The sequence below is a fragment of the Silene latifolia genome, chromosome 1, assembly GCF_048544455.1.
Source record: "Silene latifolia isolate original U9 population chromosome 1, ASM4854445v1, whole genome shotgun sequence".
NCBI classification, from domain to species: domain Eukaryota; kingdom Viridiplantae; phylum Streptophyta; class Magnoliopsida; order Caryophyllales; family Caryophyllaceae; genus Silene; species Silene latifolia.
In genome coordinates this window covers 19,696,063-19,713,743 of record NC_133526.1, presented here as the reverse complement: position 1 = coordinate 19,713,743, position 17,681 = coordinate 19,696,063, and the positions used below count along the sequence as shown (strand labels likewise).

General features: G+C 37.7%; 2 protein-coding genes across 3 annotated transcripts; both read right to left on the bottom strand.

The window, feature by feature from the left end:
* Nucleotides 1-2,764: 2,764 nt before the first annotated feature.
* LOC141600711 (protein RETICULATA-RELATED 3, chloroplastic-like) lies at nt 2,765-4,193 on the bottom strand. The gene has a single exon (XM_074420957.1). It carries the CDS (start codon nt 4,105-4,107, stop codon nt 3,097-3,099), a length of 1,011 nt encoding a protein of 336 aa, XP_074277058.1. The 5' UTR covers nt 4,108-4,193; the 3' UTR covers nt 2,765-3,096.
* Nucleotides 4,194-5,433: 1,240 nt separating this feature from the next.
* Nucleotides 5,434-12,536, bottom strand: LOC141600720 (KH domain-containing protein At3g08620). 2 transcript variants are annotated; one of them, XM_074420966.1, is made up of 7 exons: nt 12,222-12,536; nt 11,120-11,208; nt 10,162-10,313; nt 7,792-7,908; nt 7,526-7,642; nt 7,240-7,383; nt 5,434-5,873 (listed from the first exon to the last, which is right to left on the bottom strand). In XM_074420966.1, exons 1-7 carry the CDS (start codon nt 12,305-12,307, stop codon nt 5,727-5,729), a joined length of 852 nt encoding a protein of 283 aa, XP_074277067.1. In that variant the 5' UTR covers nt 12,308-12,536; the 3' UTR covers nt 5,434-5,726. The 2 variants fall into 2 exon arrangements, with proteins under 2 accessions (XP_074277067.1, XP_074277074.1); XM_074420973.1 differs by lacking the exon at nt 7,526-7,642 and having other exon boundaries at nt 12,222-12,526.
* Nucleotides 12,537-17,681: the final 5,145 nt, after the last annotated feature.

The following is a 17,681-nucleotide window of genomic DNA, read 5'->3' as shown; positions in this document are numbered from 1 at the left end:
GAATTCTGATTTGTTTGAGAGTTGGATAATGGTCCTTAGAGTGAGGACTTGTCGTGGCTTGGGGCGGGTGCTGCTCAAAACAAAGGGAAAGAAGCAACAATCCAAAAAGAGGACCACAAGAGGTTGCTTTCAAAGTTCAGAATTTGTTGGTTGCATTTCTCAAGCTAAAAGCCTTCTTAAATGGGAACCAAACATGTCATTCTTCATCTCATGGCATAAGGACTCTCATAGGATCAGTACATATCTTGGACGTGCTAATCTTAGCGGGCAAAAAGGACCGAAATGCCCTTGACATATGTTAGCATTAAAACAAAACAAGCTGTTGCATTTCAGGAATCAGTTATGTCTTGCAAATGTCATAACTCCCTGCTCAGGATGAATTTGAAGGCTCGTGATAGCTCATTTTGAAGATATGGATGCTGGCTTCCACCTCAAAAAAGAATTAACCCCTAAGTGGTCTAGAACTTGAGATATGAATTTTTGAGTGTCATTAGGTCACTAGTGACCTGCTGCAGTAACAGCTCGCATTTAGAGGCTTCTTGTAAGAGCCTTAACTTCCTGCTCAGGGGAAACTATGAGACCCATGACTCCATGAGGCCATGAGTAGTCAAAACAAATCTAAATGAGTTAGCTTGCCTCTCTAATTGGAATCATACAAAGCAATGGCCTGAAACTTGAGATATAGACGTTTGAGTAAGTTTGGGTCAGAATGCAAGTTCAGCAGTTTTCCTTTGCAGCATCAGAAACTTTGAAAAATCATATCTCTTTGCTCAGATGGCCTAAAAATACCCATGCATAATAGCTTAAATAAACTAAGGATGTTAGTTTTCACCTTCAAAAAGAATCACTCAAAAATAACGGCTAAATTTTGAGTTATGCAATTTTGAACACTGACAGGTCATTTAAAAAAAAAACAGCATTGCACATTTGGAGCTTGATTCTGAAAAATCTACACATTAACTCTTGTTGATTCCAACTCCATAAGAAAGTAGACTTCTTCAATATTTTATCCTTATAAAGTACATAAATTTTAAGCAAGTAAAACTCCAGATATGATCCTTTAAAATTGGACTTGAAATTCTGAAACTGCTGCATCAGTTTTTGGAACTCGACTCATTTTCTTCTTGAATTTGCACCTTAATAAGGTCAATGCTTGGACTCTCAGTTCAGAGGTTTGCTTGGTAACAAAACGAGGGACTCCTACCCTTAGTTCCTGCTCCAAACCCGAGGCCACCTCATAACGCGTAAGAATGTCTTTCACTCGTCTCACAACCACCTCGGTAGCTCTTACAAAAAAGATGCTACCATGTGCAAACAGTAAATGAGCCACCATAGGTTCATTATTGGCAACACGAACCCCTCTAATAGCCTTAGTTTCCATCGCCCTCCACGTAAGTTCCGAGAGAACCTCGGCGCAAAGAGTAAACAAATAAGGAGAAAGTGGGTCTCCCTCGCGGACCCCCTGCTAGGACGAAACTCCTCTCTCAATTGTCCATTCACCATGACTGAAAACAAAAGGGTGGAGACACAAGTCATAACCCCCTAAACCCAGACCCTCTCAATGGAAAGCCCATATGATAAAGCACCCTCTCGAAGAAAATCCACTCAACACGATTATACGCTTTAGCCATATCCAATTTTAGAGCCATATGACCCACATCGCCTCTCTCATTCTTCATATGATGGAAAAGTTCAACTGTGACGATAATATTATCAGTAATGTCTCCCTTGTGTAAAGGCGACTGATTTTCAGCGACAATTTCGCTCAAGAAACGCTTAAGTTGATTGGCAAGCACCTTCGAAACGAGCTTCTGGAAGATTGATGATTGGGGTAGGATTTGCTAGTTTGTACACTTTCTTGTATTATGAAAAGGAGTCCTACTGTACCAGTGCTTGGACAAAATTCTCGACACAATTTTCTCATCCTTAAATAGTCTCGTGTTTGAACACTGCCGCAAGGAACACTGAAATTTGCTTCGTTATACAGCACAATGACACAGGTAGAGTTGCTGGAAAACAATGCTTGCAGGTGTGTCTGCATTGGGCTCTCTATTAATGTATGTTTGTATAATTGGACTTATTACTCGGTGGTACAAACTTATTCATACTTTGAGAGACATTAGAAGTCAAATAATTAGCCTGAATTTGTAATTTCTCTTTTGGTTTGTTAAGAAAATAGAGGTTTTGACTCAGGAAAGTATCAAATCATCTGATATGTTCAAGGGGTTTACGAATTGACGACTCTTTGAGCTAGATTAAGGAGATGCTGATCCTCCTTTATGGTTTAATTCACTCTGTAGAAATGTAGAAGTGTCCTAAATTACTGAAAGATCAACGAGAATAAATAATCAACTTATTGAAAGATCCATACCGTAATTACAGCAATTAGCTAAGTATATGGCGATTCTAAGCTCGTGAGGTAAAACAGTAAAACATCCTATTATTTGTCTAAATAACTTTTGTGAATGACCAAAGATAAAATTGCTACAAAAACCGCATCAAACAAGTGCTACTCCACAAACGAAATAAAGACAACAACTTACTCAAATTCATCTTCATGAAGAAGCTTTTGCTCGCTTTCCTTTTCTTCAACCAATTAGGTTGTGTCAGCAGCTCGGAGCATCATCATACCGAATGGTGACAATAATAAAATCATTGGAAGAATCCATCACTACCCATTATACTGTCCATTCAACAATCAATTTAGACTATCAACACATACATAATGACATAAACCCACAATATATGGGAAGATCAAACAAAATAAGACCAAGGAAGTAATGATCATCATAAATTCTCATTTAAAACAGACATATCCGTCTTAAGAGAGACCAATTGATCAATCATAACTAAGCACACCATTTTGCTGAAAATAACAAGAAATGCATTGCAAATTGTTTGTGTAGCTAAATCTCAAACTTTCTCCTATGCAACCTATTGCAACCCAGCAAACAAAATCAACACCTACTTAACTACACTACCAACTACTCATCCTCGTTGTCGTCGTCATCCTCATCCTCTTTATTACCAACTTCTAAACCCGAACTCAAGTATACAAAAAACACAATCAATCAACCAAACAATGTCACAACTTGATCAAGCCGACTGATTCTCCTTCTCATTCTCCTCACTCGAACCGACACTCACCGTGTCGGTCCCAGTTACGCTTTGGGAACCAGTCAACCTAGCCAAAGCAACAAAAGACATTCCACCAAGTACATTATTACCACACCTCAATACCACAACAGCAGACTTAAACACCGCAGCAGGTACCGCCTTAGCAAGCAAAAACTCCACCCCATTCAACGCCTGATACCTAAAATTACTACTTAACCCCATGTGAAGCGCCCACGTGGTCGCATTCAGCAATGTAGGCGGGGGTTTATTCGGGGTTTCGAATTCCGGGTCCATCTTCTTCCTTACCGCAATTAATCCATTCGAAACAGCGGTCCCAACTAACCCGGCCGCAAACCCTACTGCGGCAAAAACCAGTCCCTTGTATACAAAGGTTCCGAGCCGGGGGACGAGGGGAAAGTTCCCCGGCTCGAACATGTGGCTGGGTGGACACGTGGCGAATATCCCGGGGAGGAGACCTGATGACGTGGATGAAATGGAAGGTGCTAGAAGGTACATTAAGGTGAAATTGAGTATGGACCCCACAATTAGAGTTGAGAAGACGAAATCGAGCTCGTTTAGTCCGAAATTCGGCCGTGACGCCATATCGCCGATGACGCATGACGTCACGCCTACGACTTCCTCCATTAGGACTTTGAAGGGAAATTGTGGGTCCGCTGCGACTCGCTCTCGCCATCCTTTGATGAACATTCCGATTAATCCGAGTTTCTCGAACCATGACGAAGACGAATCTCCACCGTCGGAGTTGGAATTGGAATTGGAATCTCCGCCGTGTCCACCACCGCCGTTTCCACCGTTGTTTCCGATGATGATGTTACCGGCTCCACCACCGCCTGCGGCGGCGGAGAGGCGGAAGGGAAGGCGGGGGTTAGATGGGAGGGAGAGATTGGAACGGAGAGGGAGGGAGGGGGAGTGACGGCGGTGGGTGGAGGTGGGAAGAGAGGAGTAGCGGAGTTGGGCTACGGCGGACATGGCGGCGGAAATGGGTAACAAGGTTTTTATGGGAAGATATTTTGGAAGGAAGTGAGAGTGTAGTGTTTAGGTCAAGAGAGTTGGGGAATATTGAAACTGGTTTTATGCCAACATGATATTTTAGAAGAGGGGACAGTAGGACACGTGTGCTGGGATTTTTTTTAATTTACCAATTTTGATTGATTGATGATGGATGAATCCATGAATGAACTAGCCCACTTTTTTTACCACATACATCAATGCATTGTCCTAGTTAATACGGAGTAACTTACTTTAATACTTACATGGTTCTACGGTTCTACCTGATAAAGCTTACCTGATTTGATTAGGCTTACCCGCGGCACGAAAATGACCCGCAACTGCCAGATCTGATTATGATCTGACCGGAACTTTAATTGTTCTGGTGTTGATCCGACTTGAAATAACTTGACAAATTAACATCCGAAATTGACCCGAATGACCACATTTACCACGTCTAGACTTCTACCAAGTACATTCACAAGCATGAAGGGTACTAGTTGTACTTCGATTTATATGGGTTATTTCTTCGTTGATTTAATGGGATATGGGAATGGGATGGGATGTCTAGGGTGTGACACGAGCTTATAATGTTCTCTCACGCAGATGGATGTATGAAGAAATAATGGAATTAAAGAGGAATACAAAAGTGGTTTTATCTAGCAGAGATTCCGATCTTTACAATTTTGTATGAGGTTGCTTTTGATTTCTTTTGCAATTGCTATAGGACTTATTTTGATTTTGTGTTTGCCATATTGGACAACGTGTACAATTTTCCAAGTTCGAACAACAGCTCTGGTCTCAGTTAAATTTAGTCAAATTCGATCCAAAACAAGAAGGCTTGCGATACTTGTCCGTTCACCTTGCCAACTTCCCCGTCCTTTATAGTTGCAAAAATATGATCAATTACTACCAACCCTCCAATGTTCCAAATGCGTTGAGACCATATATCATCTTATAAGAGTACTCGCTAGTCGCTCCATTCCCTTTAATTCTACGGAGTATACAATTGTGGAATATATGACATATATTTTAATCAAATGAATAGAATTAAATGGAATTGAGGGATTGCAATTTTGACTCCCAACACAAATTACAAAGTTCACAACTGTATTTTGAACCTTGAACATGACGCAAGAACGGAAATTAGTCCGCCTTGAAAATCAAGTTCGAAAATGACCAACATTTTAACTAAAAAATAACTCAAGTTAAACACACTTGATGTCAAAATACAAAATAGTTGGATGTCTTGTCTTGGTTGGAAATCGGTCAATGACCCCAAAAAATCGCGCCCCAAAGCCGAAAGAATAATAGTCATAAATCACTATACAGGCATGTGAGATAAAACCCGTTTAGATACAACAATACCCAAATTAAACAAAATAGATTCGGGTTGTTTAACACATGAATACCGGGGAAGAAAATCAAAAAACAAACAAATAGGGAGTAGAATAGAAGAAGACAGACTAAAACGAAGGGACATGACCAGTCAATTAGCTCACCACGCCACAAACGAGTTTGGCCCTATATGTGACGAGCTCGGGAGTTGAACCTTTCGACAGTATGCATCACAATGGTATCAGTGTATATCCTTCAAGTATTCAACGCCCTGTTTTGGCACGCTTCATCCCGCTAGTATTGAAAGGAGACACGCTTCCACTGGGTCCAGGACTGTCTTCTCTGATATTGGAGTTCAGCAGAGCAAGCTCCCTCAGCTGCTGCCTTTTGTAAAAATCTTGTGATTCATCCTGAAAACAAAATTTTTAAGTATTGCATTCAAGAGACTAAGAGAGTAATGTATGCATGGCCTCTATATGCATGGTCTGTAGGGCTGTAAATGAGCTGAGCCCGCTCGACAAGCCCTCGGAATCGGCTCGGTCAAAGCTCAGCTCGAGATCGCTCAAGATCGGTCAAACTGAGCCCGAGCTCGGGCTCGAGCCAAGCCCAAACGGAGCCGAGCCTGAACACACTAAGGCTCGGCTCGGAAGCTCGTTTGAGCTCGTTATTTTTAAATCACTTAATTTTTATCAATATTGCTTACTTAAATTATCTCAGTTTTATGATAAAATAATTATAATAATAGTTTAGAAAAGAAAATAACATGAGAAATGTTATTTTAAGTTAATAAACGGGAAAAATACTAGCTTAAAATGAAATATTTAATTTAAAAATTATGTTGGAAGTAAAATAACGCTCGGAAAATGGTACTCGAACAAAGCTCGAGCTCAAGCACAGGCTCGCCCGAGCCTCGTAAAATATCATATGAGCCGATCCCGAGCCTTGATTCCAATAGCTCGGGTTCGGGCTCAGACTCGACTTTTACAATATGAGCCGAGCTCGATCATAGGTGAGCTCGAGCTCGGCTCGTTAACACCCGGGTATAAATCTGGGTTGTGACAATGTGACGCCGGCAGTCCATCATTGCTAGCCCTGGCAAACAAGTCCTTCACAATTGATCATTACAACTTCTACAAGTCAAGTTATTTCGGCTGCATTATTATTGGGTCGTTAGGAGGCAAGCTAGTTGTGGTCATCATTTCCAGGTACGTGGTTACATGTCAGGTCAATCGGCCCATTATCATGTCGTTTCTAATCCTAGTTATTATGATTATGATTTTGTTTCAAATTAGTTATTTGCGGTTGTTAAGTTGCTAGGTCACTTTCAAAACAGGTCACTTTGGACCGGATTCTGATTGAACCGGCTATGTTACTCTGACTCAACTGGACGGTGTCAAGAGTGTTGAGTAGGGTTATTCTCCACAGAAGTTTTCAATTTTTTGGTCTAAAATGAAGTGTCGGAGGGTTGTACTTTTCGGGTTTTAGTCCGGTCATGTTTTTATCGTTTTAAGATGTAATGACCTACATCAAAAAGCAAAGTCAGTTTGTGATTAAGACTAAAAGGACATTTAATGTTGTGGCAATACGACAGATATGGGTCACTTCAAAAGTTCAAATAAAACACCAGCACAGAAAAGAACTTTAATGCATGATCGACTACACAATTTGCTAATGATAAAAGTCCAGTAGTCAGTCCACTTATGGTTCATATAATACACCTTTTTTTTATCACAATTTATTTGAAAAATGAACCGAAGGGAGACAGAAGACACATACCACAGGTTTCAGAAGTTCTTCTAAAATTTCTTTAGCCTGCCTCAATTTTATATCAACTATACTGGGCGCCAAATCGGCCTCAACCAAAATGTGAAGCGGCTCATTAAGGTGCTCATAACCAGGTCTTCCTCGTAGCTTTTCTTCCTGAGAATAATAAATAAAAATTCACTGTTAAAGTATCAAATCATGTTTACATAGTAAAAACATGCAAATTCATTCTAAAACAGGTAAAAACATGCAAATTAGAAATAGTTAATGACCAATAATTAACTGCATCAAATGTTACCTTATCTGGATCTTTAATTGATCCTTTTCCCCTAATGAACACACGACAACCAGTCGATAATTCTACACGTTTCAACGAATTACCTCTGGGGCCCAAAAGACGACCGACAAAGTTAAACTGAGATATACATACAGGCAAAGTTAGCTCTCGAGTTAGATCCCATGTAAATGGGTGGAGTTGTAGACATAACAAAAAAAAAAATTAAAAAAAGTTAGAATTAAGTTACCAACAGAATTGTCACAGCTTTACAGCCACAGATGACTTACATTGGGATAAGCATCTACTGGTATTTCCAACCGCATAATTCTTTTCACAGTATACGAACTAGGGCTAGCGGGTGCCCCTTGCCAATCCATAGACATTCCAGGTGGATTACTCAACCTCTGAAACAAACAACGTCAAAATAACCACCATAAGAGCACGTCGGTAATCAAGATGATACAAGACTAGGCACATGCAACTATGCAAGTCAACCTGGCAAACGGTCACTAGGGTAGTTGGGTCAGGTCATTACGAGTTAAGGTCAATTTGAAGTGCACTGATATCATTTCTGTTCTGAGTCAGTATTTGATATCATTTGGATGAGTCAGCCTTGTCATCAACTCATCGCTCATATCTACATGCAACCGATGCAATAAATGGCTAGAGTTCATTGGAATATAAAGTTCAAAAGCTCATCAATAAGGTCAAGGAACACAAGCCAGATCATGATTTGTTCCTACATCAAAGAGAACATTTTGCTGAAGATCAAATTATTAGTTTGAGAAACTCTTGGGAAGCAGCGACCTCGCCGAGGGATTAGTTTCATCTTTCAAAATCACTAAAAACCATGCCAGCGCCTCTCTGCACTTCCATTAGTCACAAGCACATTTGATTTAAGTTTAGGTTGGCCAAGCCTCGAACCGAATTGTTTGTACTCGACCTGAGCTTGCCCGTAAGCTACCTAGCCAGAGTTCTTTAAACATGAACCCACATCTAAACGTATTACAAACTCAAAACCCGTTCATTGTATAGAATTGAACACTGAACCATGTGCACTGTTCACAAGAACTTTGTGAGCATACAGAAGTTTTATACTAAGAGAGCTCTCTCTGGCTCAGTGGCTCTCACAATAACACTAGCTTAAAGCCGAAGTAACATTAAGTTGGGATTGCAGCTCCAGAATTCATTCCTACTGTGATAAAAATATAACGCTGAATTCTAGACCAGCTGATGGTGTTTAACTCTGCCAATTTGCTGCTTTGTACGAGCCATGTCCTTTGGTAGCTTTCCACCCAAGGTTTAGTTTCATTCTTGCTTACAGGCAAACTCACCTCTCCAGTTACAGCTATTCATACCAGAGTCCGTTTCTAAGGCTAAATTTCGTACATTTCATATCTCCTCTTTCCCTCTTTCAGAGTCTAGGTCCCAACCTTCCTCCTCTTTCCTTGGATAGATGAATCTTCACAGACTCTCACATGGAGCGAGCTATGATACTTTAGTTTCAGCGAATTCAATAGGGATGATTTTGTAACAGAAATTTCTTCCAACACAGCACCAAGAAGCATAAACTTCTTGACCATTCACAAAATAAAACGCTGAAAAGGGATACGTATTTATATATGTTCTATGTGCACAATAACAGGGTTCTGCAACTTTACTTTATAAAAATTCCAATAGATACAAGCTATAACATCTAGTCATCCACTAGGTAGCACCAAAACGGACACGGACACGTGATACGGCATCCCATGAAATTTAGGACACGGGACACGCCATTTAAATTTAATAAAAAAACATATTTTATGGTTACAAATAACGTATGATTTTATTATTGTAATGTATTTGGTTCTAAATTTAATGTATTTGATACTAAATTTAGGTAACTGAAGGTAAAATTCGACCTTAACTATAACTAACTCTAATTTCGCACCCAAACAAATCATCTAATCAATCTTTTTTGAGAATTTATTCCTCGTGTAAACTATAACATGTTTAGGCGTGTGTCGGGTGTCCGGGTGTCGGACACGGGGCTTCTAGTTAGGAGGAGTGTCCGTGCTACCTAGGTCATCCATGAAGACACAATAGCATCATAAAACGTCCTCAAGGAAAGGGACAAAGGGTGTAGGAAGGAGACAACCCTCAAATACAAAATGCATTTATTCTCAGTAGCATAACAGAACAAATAAGATCATATCCGTCACACTGGTCATCTGATCCACCTAAAATACAGAGACGGTGGATGCTTGTCCAAACATTAGTATAGACATGGCTAAAGATAATCAATAAGCACTCTCATGCGTGCAAATATTCAATTTAACAACTTACAAAAGGGTATATGCTCATAGCTATTTTTGGCTTTCATAATTCACCACCACCACCACAACAATACTATTCATTGCCTCAAGGGCTCCCCACAAATTGCGGAGTAAGGAGGGGCTCGAACTTACAAAACCCTTACCCCTATGTTAGCAACATAGAGAGGCTATGCTTGGCTTCAGAAAAAAAAAGGGGGGGGGGGGGGGGGGGGGGGGGGGGGGGGGGAAAGCAGGACGAGTTGTTAATAGGCACGAAACAAAGCATGACGATAAAAGATAAGAACAGTATGTAACAAGCACAATCTTGATACTCCGAATATACAACCACAAATGAAATACCTCATGATGTATGCCATTCCACCCACCATATCCGCCCCCATGTGGATTTGACCCTAAATTTGCAGATGCCATAGGACTAGGGCTTCTGTACTGACGTCTATCAAAGTCACCAAGGCCTTGGTTGGGCAACATACCAGAAACTCTCAGAATTTCTGTAACAAAAAAAAAAAAAAGTTAAAGCCAAAATTAAAGCAATCTATTCTGCAAGTAAAGTATACGACTATACAGGGTAGCAACAAACTCAGCATAGCTAATTACCAACATAATACCTCCACTCTTCTTCAATTATTGAGAATACGAGGAGAGAGCAACTGAAATCAAGCTCTTTTCTAATCCATGTTACACATACTCGAATAGTATATTGAATTATTAAACTCGACTATGTTCTGAAGAAAAAGAAGTGTCATGTTTTTGGCTTAAATGAAGTGTCCAAGTGTCAAGTGGCCGATCTGACCTGGAGAAATATGATCTTTTTTGTTTTTCTGATTTGTTGAGTAACATACAAGTAGCCTGTAAGGTCCTATATATTTGACAATGTGGATTTAAAGTAATACAACCACCTCAAGCAAGATGAAAACTCAAAACATCAAAGTATTAATACGACGTGCTGCAGTAGGGATACCAACTTCACCAAAATTTAAAACACAAACACCACAACAGTTCTACACTTCTACAACCTACAAACAGATGCAATTGGCAAGTGACAGAATACATTTAAACCACCAAATATGGAACATGACACAATCAATAGCCAAACTGAACGCTAGTGACAGCCAATAGTTTGTACACTCAAACAACAATTTACTACTGTAAACATACTGCCAAAAAAAGGAGATTTCCTCTACTTTTGGACACTTGAGAAAAGTGTGACTCAGATTCATAGCTGTACAAACACAACAAAAACGTACAAACAATGAAAATAACGTCAAATAATGGAAAACCAAAGGAAAGGTGAGACCTTGATTCAAGAGACGGCTGCATATGGGAAGAAGTTGCAGAAACGGTCCCAATTTCTGATGTTCGGCTAACAACTCCGTCAAGTACTGACTGTCATCAACACATACACGAAAAACATACACCCATGTAAGTCCATATTTTATCATCATTATACTCAACATTACTTAGTGCCTCGAGGTCTCCCACAAATCATGTGCTGAATTGTCGGGTGTACACAGCCTTACACTACCGTTATCAACTGAGACAAGTTGTCTATAATGAGTCATTTTCCTTTATCGCAATAGTAATACTACACTAACAACATTACCCAGCTGTTAGAATATAAAACCGATCTCGTGACTCCAACCATTAGCTTTAAGCTTTTGGTTGAGATGGTTTCTTGACATGTTACTTAAACCAGTATGAGGGGTCGCATCAGGTAAGGGGAGGCCTGCCGTTGCATCCACACCTCAAGCCCAACACGCATTCATGTGAGGGGATGTGTTATGGTATAAAACCGATCAAAGGACTCCAACCATCGGCTAAAGCTTTCTGGTTAAGATGATTTCTTGACATGGTATCACAACGAGAATCTCACCGCCCATCATTTCTAACGTAGAAGTAAGGGTCGTTCCATCCACACTTCAAGCCCAAAGGAAAATCGTGTGAGGAGGGTGTGTTAGAGTATAAAATCGATCTCGTTAAACTAATGATTGGAGTCCCAAGATCGGTTTTACACTCTTAACACTAGCAACACACCAACACCCAACAAACCACTTATGATTGGAGTCCCAAGATCGGTTTTACACTCTAACACTAGCAACCCACCAACACCCAACAACGCCCGTTTCTAAATGACCCGAAAAAAGTTCAGAATTTGCATCCATTAACCACTACTCCACTTCACACCAAATAAAAAAAAAGCGCAACCAGTTTAATGAGTCATCTCGCTTTTAATCAACCCCCCATGAACTACACCTAAACACTACTTGTAACACCAAACCCACCAAAGAAAACACAGTAAAAACAAAAATCAAAACAAGAAAACGGCATAAAACATACAAAATTAAAATTTAAAAAAATAAAAAAGAGTAGGGTTTTAGAGTAAAGAGAAGGAAACCAACTTATCATCAAAAGAAGAAACAGGAGTTCGAATCTGAGGAGAAGCAGCTCTTGCTGGTGAAAAGTTTGAGTTGTATAATCCTGACATGATTTTTTTTTTTTTTTTTTTTATTATGATTTGGGTTTTTTTTTTTTTTTTTTTTTTTTTTTTTTGAGGGTGTGATAGAAATGCCAGCAGAGCTGGAAAGGGAGAGAAAAGTCCGTGACGGTGGTAGAACAAGGAAGAAAATAAAAGAGAGAGACAGAGAGAAATGAGGAGAGGGAGAAAAGATGGAATGCTTTTTAATGTTTGCCAGATGAAAATGAGGTTGACGCTCTTATACACGTGGAAAATATACTACTTGTATATGGAAATATATGATTGCTCTTTTTTTTTTTCCTTTTTTTTTTTTTGAGGAAAAAAAAAATTATGACCTATGCATGAGATATTTAATTATGAAAAGAGTAAATTAGATTTTACTCCCTTTTGAAACACGTTTTGCTAAAATTACTCCCTTTTAAAACAATTTGCTAAACCTACTCCCATAACTTCACCTCAGGCAAGAAATCGCTCCCAAAACCCAACTCAGGCCTAATATTCAGTCGTTTTTTGAATTTTTCCCCCTTTTCTCTATTTTCATGACCAATTTGCCCCTGAAATCCCTTCACCTTTATGTATCGATTTCTTGTGCAAACGCCTCTGTGGTTGTTGTGCCGCCTTACAGCCGTCATCCACCCCGTGCCTTGGACAATCCAACCGCCGCCTCTTTTCCGCCAGTCACCCTCCCTCCTTCCTCACTCATTTTATTGACTTTTGATAAGGCCGCTACAATCATACCTCCATTGAATTTCTGAAAATGTCCCCATCAACAATGTTTTGGGCAAAACTCATCAACAATTTCTGAAAATCATACCCTAAGAGACTGATTTTTTGGGCAAAACCCATCAACAATGTCCCCAAATTTGACGGAAAATTTCAGATTTGTCAGTCATTCCATTTCTGAACTGCTATTAATAACATCAGCCTTTCGTTTTCTGAGAGTGGAAAATCGCTGCAGTTCATTAACTAGACAATGATGGTGGGTGACGCTGAGCGGCGTGCGTGGTGGGTGACAGCAAGCCTTTCGGTGGGTGACGATGAGCGGCATAGTGGCCGGGTGATGTAAGGATGAGAAAAGAATATAACATGATTTCAGGGGCAAACTGGTCATAAATTCAGGAAAATACGAAATATTAGGCCTGAGATGGGTTTTGGGAGCAATTTCTTGCCTGGGGTAAAGATATGGGAGTAATTTTAGCAAATCGTTTTAAAAGGGAGTAATTTTAGCAAAACGTGTTTCAAAAGGGAGTAAAATCTAATTTACTCTTATGAAAATGTATGTTCTTTTATTTATGTATAAATTTTACTCGATTGTATTTTTTTTTACGATGTAATCCTAGTTTATTAGACCTGTTAAATGGGTATTGTGAGTGGGTTTTCGTGTTTGGTCATTTCGGGTTTAGAGAAAATATACGTCGAATCTATTTTAGGGTTTGTAATACGGGTTGTGCGGGTCGAGTTTATACGCGTTTCAGGTTCAGGAAAAATAATAACCACGATGCATCAACAACAAAACCCTAGAGAAATACTATTTCCGTCTCAATCATTTGTTTACTTTAAAGGCAATGTGGATTTTTCCCATGATCGGTCGAAAAGCGCAACCTATTATGAATTGTATAAGATCTTTGGTTTCTATCGACTATTTAACACTTATTCGCAAATACATCAAGACTGTTGCAACAGACAGCAATTAGGAGGACTAGGAGAAAAGTGGTTGATCATTTGATTGGTTTGATGACTAGTATCATCCACCCTTCAAGAAAAGTTGTCTTTATATTTCAGGTTAGTCTAGGGGCTTTTAGCGTCCCTTTTGTTGCATTGTTAATTGTTATTGAGTACTCTCTACTGTGTAATCAAACCCATTTGTAAACTTTTTTTTTTATGAAAGCTTATTGTTATCATACGAAAATAAATTAATTAAAAATTTACACTTTTTAAGTCTCTATTTTTATCTTATACCGTTGGCAAAAGAAAAACATATACTCCCTAATTTTTCATTTTTTCCCGTTTTTTTTGTTTTTTTTTCCAACTTCTAAGTTACCATCTAGAGAATACTACTCTATCATTTATGGTGATATAATTCTCATTTAAATTTATATCCGCATTTAGCTAGGAGTTTTTCTTTTCTTATCTATCTGTGGGATTCACCCTAACCTTCGTATAAGAGGTTTAAGAATTATGTGAAATTTATAGTTACGACATCATATAATAATGTAATAAATAGTTAAATACCAAGCAAAGTTATCGTTCGATTATTCTTTCAAATCACACAATGTATATTATCGGTCATCATGGTTTCTTAAAAATAATTTAATGAGTGATTTTAATTTTGCAAATTTATAATAATCAATGAACTATGTCAACTTCTATAGATATTTATAGATAATATCATCTTCAGGTCAAATCAAGAAACCTATCTTTTTTTTTTTTTCTTTTAGACCTTGTCATTATTTCAAAATACAAAAGAAATTCATAATTTATTTATGTAAGCCATGATTACAAGTTATTAGTAATAGTTGTTCCTCTTCAAATTCAAACATCATTGGCCTACCTTTTTTTGTTTGATACTAGACTAGTTTACACCCTGTATAGTGTATAATTATACGATATATAAAATTATATATTTTAAAAACATACTTATAGAAGGTTATACCCCATTAATTATTCACATTTCTCATCATTATATTTTGTTCAGATTAAAAAAAAAAATTGGAACTGGAAATTAATCAAGAGGATTGAGTAATGAGCTAAAATATATTTTAATGGAAATATTTTACCCCATGATGCTAAATGCTAATGTATTCAATTTATAAATGTTTCTCAATTTTTGTTGGTCAAGAAACTAATGACAATGCTTTACATTTTTAAAACTAGTATGGACAAGTCATTATCTAATAATAGCATCCTTTAAAAGATTTATCAATTTATAATTTGGTATAAATTATATTTTATTTTAATTAAAATATTATAATTTAGAGTTTAATGAAAATTATATAACTTGTTGAAAAATTTAATTTTAATGAAACGATAATAATTTATGTAGGGAAATTGTAATTACCGTATGTTCGTATTAGTTTCCTATCTCTTGTCCAAGTCATTATCTAATAAAATGCCGGCCCAATCTCTTGTCGAAGGTTTTTTAGGGTTCCGATTTCAGGTCCATTTAAGTACAAACCAGATTTTTCCAATTTGGAAAGACCAGAATTAACGTATTTTTTTCTTAAATTAGTTTATACTATAATTTTTTGTCAGTGTTGCTAATATAAATTTGTCACTGTTAGAGTTCAACAACATATATTTATTCATTTTTATAGGTATATTAATATCAACTAGTTTTGTGACCCGTGAAATTCATGGTGCTTCTCAGTGTTTTGTTTGTTTACATTTCGTTTCTATTTTATGGTGTATTTCTTTAGTGCTTATCTAGATATCGATAGCGCTTTTGTTGCTTCTATTTTTATAAGTTGTTGAATCACTGATTAAAAAACACTCTAAATAAAAAAAGGTAAATAAATGAATGAGACACTCAAAAATGAAAAAGGTAACGAATAACCGGGACATGAACTACTTCATATGTTTTACCTTCGTTAAACTACATATACAAGATATGACACATGTTATATTCTACATATCTATACATAGACAACATTAAAAACACATACGAGAGAACTATATTGGTGAGTAAGTATAAAGATCTTGTTATTCTATTAAAAAGGAATAAAAAGTCCGTTCTTTTTAATGATCTAGATTTGCCATTTACGTCTTTTATGTTGCAGAATTACCAATTTATGATTGGAATACGAAAGATATTATCACTTAAACTAACTCTTTTTTTTTTTTTTTTTTTATATACATCTAAACGTTTGTGTTTCTTAACATTCATTTAATACTCTAATGGCAGTCGACCATCCATTCTTTTTGTGAGGGAAAACGCCGCGAAGAGCATTACTTCATTAAAGATAAATCAGAAAGAACAGCTAAATTCGCCGCTGGAGGGAGTACAACAGACCACACTACCCTATTCTCGACACGAGGTACAGCAAGTGCCAAGGCATGAGCGACACAATTGTTTACACGACTCTTATGTGACCACAAAACCGACTAGAAGTCATTACTAAGTACAAGGATATCATCAATTATCAACGAGAAAATAGTACGACCCTTGTTCTTCCCCTTTAGTGCTTCGATCACCTGCAAACAGTAGCTCTCTGATGCGATCCCGCTAAGTGTTCACAAATTAAGATGTGGTCGTTGGTCACGGTCGAATCAAAACACAATTTATAACTCCACAAACAACTCTACAATTAGTAAAGAGGCAAGTAAAGGTCGGATCCCAAGGGACGGGAGTTGAAATGAGATTTCTATTGTAACTAGTGGTGTCTAAGGGGTGTCACAAATTGGGTTGATGTAGAAGGTTACTAAACTAAAATAGTAATGAAAATAAATCAAGCAAGATGAATTAAAGGAGTGTAAACAATTGATTAAAGGCACTAGGGTGTCATGGGATCATAGGGGAATTATGGGATATGATCATACAAACATGTTCTCAAATTATAAGCAAGCAATTATTGTTGTGATGGATTGAGTTGGGTTATATCTTACAATCCTAGGAAAGTTTGGGTCCCGGAGCCGAATCGATTAGATTGTACAACACCTACAAGTCGACTTAATCTTCCCTACTCAACAACATGCATGGTCTAATGAGACTCGAGTTGAGTTATGTCTTACAAGTCTCATTGAAAAGATAGAAGATGATAGTAAATGCAAGGATTCATAGGCTTAGCATTTCATCAAATATAACATGTGCATGAGTTGAGATCAAAACAAGCAAGCAAATAAAACATGAAAGCATATTAATTTAAGCATGAATCATTCCCCATGTTGGTTTCCCCTAATCATCCATTAACCCTAGCTAAGAGACTACTCACTCATTATCATGTTGATCATGCTAGCAAGGTTGTCAATCATACCAATAATATGAAACATGATGAATAAATGAAAGTAATTAACAATAATTAAAAAGGGATTAAGAGATTATACCTACTAATGATTCCAATAATAAAGCAAAGATAAAAGAAGTACTTGAATGCTTGATTGAGAGGTTGTCAATCTCCCAACAATAACCCAAAATAATCTTCAATTACCCAAAATAAGGGATGAACAAAAGAGAGATTAAAGAACTAAAACTTGGATTAAAACTTGATTAATACTTGATTACAATATTAAAGAGAGATTTGATTGAGATTAACTATACTAATTATTGATAAGAAGAACATGCTCCTCTAATTAGACTAATGGGGTATTTATAGTGGAAATTAGGGAGGATGCATTAGGGTTAACTAAGGGCTAAACTAGTAATTACACTTTTTAAGTTGAGCAAGGA

Excerpts from the sequence above, each read along its gene's own strand:
- LOC141600711 (XM_074420957.1), bottom strand. The coding sequence starts at position 4,107 with ATGTCCGCCGTAGCCCAACTCCGCTACTCCTCTCTTCCCACCTCCACC.
- LOC141600720 (XM_074420966.1), bottom strand. The coding sequence starts at position 12,307 with ATGTCAGGATTATACAACTCAAACTTTTCACCAGCAAGAGCTGCTTCT. Across the intron at positions 11,209-12,221 it reads GTTTCTTCTTTTGATGATAA|TCAGTACTTGACGGAGTTGT; the intron begins GTTGGTTTCCTT and ends TGTTGATGACAG. Across the intron at positions 7,384-7,525 it reads CAATTAAAGATCCAGATAAG|GAAGAAAAGCTACGAGGAAG; the intron begins GTAACATTTGAT and ends TATTATTCTCAG.